Raw genomic sequence first — 8,079 nt, forward strand, 5'->3', positions numbered from 1 at the left:
ACTACCAAGAGAATTCATGTCTTATGATCACTATTATTAAAACAAGAATTCAGAGAAACAACTTTCTTCAAAAGAAAACACCAGAGATCCTATGAAAAGTTATTATCAAGAGTTGTGTTAATTGCATTTCACCAAATAAATTAAACCAGGTAATCACTGAAAGATAACCAGGCAACCATGACTTACTATGCATAAAGTACCATTTTCACATTTGTTTACTCCAGAGGAGCCACAAAAGGTGAAAATGTCAAAGCAAAATTATATGAAGCTCTTCTGTTTTAGAATAATTTATGTTCATGCATTTTTTTTTAAATTTAAAAAAATCAAAACCATTTATTGCAACAATATGCCTACAAGATTGGGTAGATCAGTTCTACAATATTGGGCATTGATTCTTCAGAACCCTGAACTTATGGCAATATACTTACAAACGCGGTACCATTTGCTCGAGTAATTTCTCGAACAAATAAGGGTGCTTATATCTAAAGCAGAGGCAGACCTGTAAGCTTCACAATTGGACAGAAAAGCCACTGCTTTTAATGTATTTCATGGACTCAGAAACAATTCTTTTCTGTATCCCACAAAAGTTTAATTTAAATCTTGTTATTCTTCATTACCAACTATTAGTCAAAGCAAATTATTAACCTATAACAAGAAACATTAACAGTTTTAGGTCTATGTCAGTAGTTAATCAAAAGAAGACTCCATCTTGATAGCAGCAACAGCAAAAATATTCTGTATTCACTGCTGACCCTGACTTATCAGAAGATTTGACAAGATGGCCTACCAAGACATCCTTTCTAGCCTGAATGACATTATATTACTGTATTTAAATCATTTATTTACTGAAACAAAGACCCTGAGTATGAACAGTCCCTTCACACATTCTCTAAATTCTACACCAATGGATTGCATTATTCTATGTTTTCATCATACCTGACAGTATTCTCAAGGATATACTTTATATATTGAATTCTGAGTCTTGAAAAAACAAGTGTTTAGAAGAAATTAACAGAACTCCCACAGTTTTCATTAGTCCATATGAAGAGTATTTGACCATTAACATATTACTTCTAGGCTGCAATGCAATTTGACTTGAATTACAACACTAGTTCTAAGGTTTGGATTTTTAGTTCTTTGGGACCAGATTTCATGAAAAGGGACTAAAGAAACTGTGGAAACTCTTTTTATAGCCTCTGATAGTCTACAGCCTCCCTACCCAGATGTCTCACCTTTTTCCCAAGTGTGAAGGAAGAGACTAAGAACACTGGAGAGGAAATGGAGCTTTCTTAGTGGTTGAAAGTATCTGAAGTACCCACAGTTTAATCTCATCCATCTCAAGATAAGAGGTCTCAAAACATTTCCAAAACTACCTATTCTGATTGCTGAAATAGAAGAGGCTGCTTGCTGAGTTAAGCATCTCAAGTCCACCCTGGATCAGAACTTCAGTGAATAAGGCCAATAAGCTATCATGTTTCTAGAAAAGGAGAGCACTAAAGAGTAAAATTCTTCTACAGTCATTCTCTCTTCGTAAATGAAGGGATGGAAACTCAGAAAAATAAACCCTCAAAATAAGATTGATATTCCCTCCCACTGTCACCCCACCAAGCGTTCAAGTGTCCAAGAGAGTGGTAGAAACCATAAACAAGAAGAATGTGTGACAGAGAGGGTACAAACTAAACTCAAACTACAGACAGTTCAGGAAAGAGAAGATAAAATAATGAATATACAGCTAGTAAAACACTGGCTTAAAATATCTGTAATTGGTTAGTAACTTTCTGTCCTCTTTCAAGTAAAATGGTATTTTTAGAGCTAGAAATAGAGGTAGGGAAGGACCAACTAGCTGGTACACCTCTTTTCGTATCCAAGATTAGGTTAACAGATCATGGAAAGAGGTCTAAAATACAGGATCAACACTGAGAGCTGATATTAAAAACCTGAATTACACACATATACACCTCCCCACTTACTTCTGATTAATGCCCTTAAATCACACTGACAGTTCACCCCAACCACTTCCTTAATCTTGCATTTCTTTTGTACAGAAAACACTCTACATTATATGAATTAATATATTTCCATTTATAAATCTGTAGTGCGTTAATTTTCTCCTGGCCCCACCTGTCACAAAACACCACAAGATTACTTTAAAAATACATTTGGGGTATCAGCTTTTCATAGGACAGTATACTCTTATCAAAAAATGTTCCATGACTTCACAAATTATAAATACTTTACAGTGCTAAGTTGAACTACCTGCAAGAGTACGTAGGCTCTCCCACTTTAAAAACACGGCCACAGAGATGGGAAGGTTTGTTTGCTTGCTCAAGTTTTGGAAAGCCAAATGCAGGATCTTCGCCACAAAGATACCATTCCATTGGTCCCAGCAAAACGTGTTGTGCCAGCAGGTCTTCTCTTTGTGGGGCAGGGTTAGGACCCCTGCAGTAAATTTTTGGTACATAATAGGCCAGATGCTGGTATACTTCTTTCTGAAGGTCATTTGCTTGCAGCCATTTCTTTTAAATGAAAAGGAAGGAGAACACAAATCATTAATAAAAAAACCAAACATAATTCTACTCACCAAGTTGACTTTTTTATTTCTAACTCAAAAATCTAAAATGGCATTGCAAAACTAGAAAGCTCTGCTTCCTTCTAAGTGTTAAATCGAGATGATCACAGAAGACAGACATTAGGAAAGGAATAATTTTGACACACAAAATTATTTTCAAAACCACAAGATTTAAGAGAAAAATTCTTAAAAATTTTCCTCCAGAATGCATGACCAGTAAAACACCCTAACATTAGCACTGATTTCTAGGATGAGGCCTAGACTATGCTGGTTGCATTTTTTGGAGTGCAGACTGATGCTGCCAGCTGGGGACACAGAGGAGCAGCGGAAGCTTGGAGTTGGCAAGGAACAGGCAAAGACAAAAAGTACAAGGAGAATGGCAAAAACTCCATTAGGTAACAGTCCCCCCTCAATTAATTTCAACAAATTACCTATGAAAATGAGGGGGTTTTGGTCTCTCCTACCACCAAAACAACTTATCTGAATTACTATTTCAAGTGTGATGTTATATCTATGAATTATTTTATTGAGTTTTCATGGCAAGGTTTTGGGGGGGCTACAGGGGTGGCTTCTGTGAGAAGCTACTAGAAGCTTCCCCCATGTCCAACAGAGCCAATGTCAGCCAGCTCCAAGACGGACCTGCCGCAATTGCAGCCAGGGAGAGGAGTGAGGATATGCGAGAGAAAAAAACTCTGCAGACCCCAAGGTCAGTGAAGAAGAAGGGGGAGGAGGTGCTCCAGGTGCTGGAGCAGAGATTCCCCTGCAGCCGGTGGTGCAGCCCATGGTGGGGCAGGCTGTGCCCCTGCAGCCCATGGAGGTTAACGGGGGAGCAGATCTCCACCCGCAGCCTGGGGAGGACCCCACGCCGAAGCAGGTGGATGTGCCCGAAGGAGGCTGTGACCCTGTGGGAAGCCCACACTGGAGCAGGCTCCTGGCAGGAGCTGTGAAGAGGAACCCACATGGAGCAGGTTTGCTGGCAGGACTTGTGACCCCGTGGGGGATCCATGCTGGAGCAGTCTGTTCCTGAAGGACTGCACCCAGTGGAAGGGACCCACGCTGGAACAGTTCATGAAGAACTGCAGCCCGTGGGAAGGACTCATGTTGGAGAAATTCGTGGAGGACTGTCTCCTGTGGGAGGGGCCACCTGCTGGAGCAGGTGAAGAGTGTGAGGAGTCCTTCCCCTGAGGAGGGAGCAGCAGAGACAACGGGTGATGAACTGACCACAACCCCCATTCCTCATCCCCCTGTGCTGCTTGGGTGGAGATAGAGAAATTGGGAGTGAAGTTGAGCCTGGGAAGAAGGGAGGGATGGGGGGAAGATGTGTTAAGATTTGGTTTTATTTCTCATTATCCTACTGTGATTTGATTGGTAATAAATTAAACTGATTTCCCCAAGCTGAGTCTGCTTTGGCCATGACAGTACTTGCTGAATGATCTCTCCTTGCTCTCATCTCAACCCATGAACCTTTTTATACATTTTCTCTCCCCTGTCCAGCTGAGGAGGGGGAGTGATAGAACAGCTTTGGTGGGCACCTTTGGTGTCCAGCCAGGGTCAACCCACCACAATTCTTAGTCAATCAATTGTAAAAGACAATATTAACAGTTTTTAAAAGCCATCGAACTACTGTACCTGCTATAAGCCACTGAAAAACTCACAGCTCTTTCTAGGCTTTTTTTCCCCTTGTATACACACACAGAGTAAAAAAAACCCTCTGGGACATTTGTTTTATTTCTGCCTTGTGGATTACAATTGCATAAACATTTAAACCGTAAATTAAGCTGCAAGTTTTTTTATAATAAGCAAATCTGAGCGAGCACATGCCTCAAGTGTGCACTGATTAAATCCTGTGTTACATAAGCAGCCTTAGCATGCCATTTCTCATCGTAAATATGACAACCAGATACCCCCTGGCAACTTCAGAAAAATAATTCAGAATCAACCTAAAACATGAAAACCAAAGAATTAATTATACCAAAATAAATGGGTTTGGTAATCAAATATTACAGTTTGATTTACTCTGAATAATTTATGACTTACTCTAAAGACCTTATGTTTGAGACAACACAGTTGTAGCAAGTTCTTCAGGATACAGACCTAATAGAGTCAGTTGATCATTTGTGCCACTTAAGAATGGCTGCATTTTTCTCTTTTTTTAAAAATATATTGTAGTATTTTCATTTACTATATTATGCTTTCTAAATGAGAACTTCATATTAAAAAACCTTATTTGTCAGTACAGCTCTTAGGAGAATAATATGCTTTCCTCACTTCTCTTTCCTGAAGTTTGACTTCTTAAAATCATAATCAATCTACTAAATCTTTCTGTATTGACCTAGCTTTGATGGTCAAAGCACTGATTTTTTCCAAGGAAGTCCATGGGAAAAGGTTGCCAAAAAGCCATATCCAACAATCTAGAAGTTTACAGATAATCTCACCATTCCCACCAGGATTCAGAGAATACCGCACAAAAATTAAAAAAGTAAAGTTTTCTTTACTAAGAATTTGATCTGGGGTTTTTTTCCTAGCTCATTAACCTTTTCCTCTCCTATCATCATTTGTGCCAAGTATCTACCACCACCAGGAACTGACCCAATCACAGTGAAACTTAGTCTCTTCCATGACTTCCACTTATAATTCTTATTTTCTAGCCCACGTATTAGTTATTATGCCTGTATTTTTCTCAGCAAAATACCTTTAATTTCAGCCTTTTAATCAGCAGTACATTACTAATTTCTATCTAGAAAATAGACAGTGCATATTAGCTACACTACAGGCTCAGACAAATCCCTAGCCAGAGAAAATTCTTGTTCCTCGGGTAAACAGCTTTCCCGTCCCAAAAATTCTGGGAGTAGTTGCCTGAGAGTTGGGTGTGGCAACACTGAGCGTCATCACACCTAAGTCTCTTTGTGGAGCAAGTTCTATACACGTAACTGTGCATACAGTTTTGCAAATCAGATCCCGGCTAAGAGTATCAGAAGAAAGTACAAGCTACTAGGACAAGGAAACAGATGTCACCGCAAGAGCTACCAGGAAGGCAACTCAAAATACTGTTGTGCCTGTAAAATTGTTACTAGGAATATATACATATGCATAAATAAGTTGCACTGTTTTTCTAAATAGCTACCTGGGAAGCACTGAGCTCCAGCAAAACTACTCGAAACTTCAGAATTTGTTATTTAACAAAAGTATTTTGTATTTAGGCAAATTTTCAATTAGTGGTTATCTTCTAACCTGAAGCCTCATGTAAGAAAAGCTAATGTTCTACTCTCCCAAGAGAGGTTTTAATAAAAAGGGAAGCGTATTCCTCTTCACTTCCTCCCCCACAACCTTACTCTCCTGCATCAAATTCTGACTGCCCTGGAAAAATAAACCCACACACACAAAAAGCATTGATCAAATAACATCTGATGTACATAAACACCTAATGGTCCATCAGGGTTTCTATTAAATCCACATCCAAGTTAGACATACCATGACAACAAAACATGTAATACAAATAAGCCATAAAACAACTCCATTTACTGTTTCAAAATCTAAAAGGTGTAATTTATATTTTTCTTAGCTATAATAAGAAATATTTGCAATGTAGGCTCATGTTCTGTTACAGACAATTTATTTTTTTTATCGTTCTTTGTAAGTTTACTGTTAAGCTGTTGCAATGAGAAACTGAAGATTAAAGTGCTATAACTATTGCTTTGTGCTGGCATTTGTTTTGCCAATACTGGGCTATCAGCAAAGGCGGGAGAAAAACAACGCTAAAACCCAAGTATACTGTTTATATATACAAACAGGCAGTGCCAGCACCATTTAGTTGCTAACACATTGTAGCTTTGAGAGTGATAGATCTCAGAATTGTGTGCTGGTGATGGCGGAGAATAAAAATGAGAAAAAATTGACTAAATTTAAACTGGCACTTGTACCTATAGCGAATTCCCAAATGTGTTCTACTTGATGCACGTCTGCCTTGGGTTTACCTACAGTGTGACCCGAAAAAACTGTCTGCTACTCACACGGACAAGGTAGTTTCAGCTCAGTTTGGGCTACTTTATAAAGCATTTGATGGAATTACTGTGTTTGCTGCTGAGGGAAGACTAATCCTGAAGCTAAACTAGCTAGGATATAGCTAACTATGCACATTTGTCCATCTAATCATACCTTTGTCTGCACTGTAGATATACCAGCATAATCTGAGGATAATCTGAATCATAACATTGCCTTTGATTTTCTTTTGGAAAGCAGCCAATGTAATTCTCATTGAAAAGCACACAGACAGCTCTTCAAGGTCTTATCCTGCATGAGCAGTCCCAAAATTTTAACATATATATCCAGCTCTTCAAATGTACACCTATGCCAGAAACAAAAGTTTCTCTAAAAACTTTACCTTCAAGACTTCACTTGTCTTCCCTTTCAACTACTCTTCATAAAAGCAGGGAAAACATATAAACGAAAGCAGATGATTTCAAATATTACATGATTTTACTAGTATTTTCTCTACAAGCGTCCCTTTCTAATCGTCCTAAGCTTAACTAGTGCAAGCTTTTGGCCAGAACTGCATCTTAAATACTGGGAGGGAAGAATCCTGCCATGAAACTTCAACACTACAAAGCGTATTTGGGGTCAGACATCCACCTAAATTAATAGGGGGAGGGGGATCCTCCTCACGCCGAGGCACGACTGTCGGCAGAGAGATGTGAAAAGGCAGCAAACTGGGTCGGAGAACTAAACTTCTCAGCCGCTCGGAAGCAGGAGGTGAAGGAGCGAGATGTGGAAAAGTGGCCCCGCTCCCACCGCCGGCGTGCGCGCCCACCGAGCCCCACGAGCGGTGGGGGAATCGCGGCCGCCCTCGGCCGGGGCTGACGGCGTCGAGGCGGCTTGCTAGGGAGCCACCTGCGCCAGCCAGAACAACAGGAAAAGCTGGCTGCTCGCTGCCTCCCGTCTCGGCTACCGCAGCAGCGAGGCTGGCGACAACAGCGGGCTGAGGCCAGACGGAGGCGCCGCCGCCAGCCAGGGCTGCCCTCAGCACCAGTCCGGCAGCGACACCCCCCCACGCACAGCCCGCTCGCCCCCCACCCCCGGGCACGGCCTCACCCCGGCCCTCACGGCCCCACCGCCGGGCGGGCAGGCCGGCGCCGGCCTCGCCAGTCCCCCGCTCCTTCCCCGCTTCAAGCACTTCTCGCCCTTCCGCCCCGGGCCCGCCGCCTCACCACGGCGATCTCCTCAGCAGGGCACTCCAGCAGGCTCTTGTCAATGGCCTGCACCTCCACCTCCAAGTCCGCCGCCATCTTCTTTCCCCCCGCCCCCCCCTCCCCCGGCCCGCACCGCCGCCGCCAAGGCAGGGACACCCGGAACCGGGCCCGGCCGGCCGCTCTGCCCGGGGAACCCACTTCCGCCCCGCCCCCGCCTGGCACGTCACCGGCCGCGGCGCCTCTCGCGCGGGGCATGCTGGGAGCTGTAGTCTTTCCCCGCCGCCTCCCCCCCTTCCCCCCGTCTCCTAGGAGACGGTGCCCATT

At 42.5% G+C, this 8,079-nt stretch overlaps 1 protein-coding gene across 6 annotated transcripts in view; it reads right to left on the reverse strand.

Annotated features, from left to right (window-relative positions):
* Positions 1 to 7,879, reverse strand: part of UBR2 (ubiquitin protein ligase E3 component n-recognin 2) — a 60,907-nt gene extending 53,028 nt beyond the window's left edge. For all 6 annotated transcript variants that reach the window (XR_012628257.1, XM_074863622.1, XM_074863623.1 and 3 more), the window contains exons 1-2: positions 7,774 to 7,879; positions 2,257 to 2,516 (exon numbers count right to left, since the gene is read on the reverse strand). Coding sequence is in view for 5 of the 6 variants with exons in the window: in XM_074863622.1 (XP_074719723.1) it covers positions 2,257 to 2,516; positions 7,774 to 7,851 (338 nt within the window). In the remaining variant the exon portion in view is untranslated. The remainder of the gene's footprint in view (positions 1 to 2,256; positions 2,517 to 7,773) is intronic.
* Between the last annotated feature and the right edge of the window lie 200 nt (positions 7,880 to 8,079).

The sequence above is a fragment of the Strix uralensis genome, chromosome 3 (genome assembly GCF_047716275.1).
Source record: "Strix uralensis isolate ZFMK-TIS-50842 chromosome 3, bStrUra1, whole genome shotgun sequence".
NCBI classification, from domain to species: domain Eukaryota; kingdom Metazoa; phylum Chordata; class Aves; order Strigiformes; family Strigidae; genus Strix; species Strix uralensis.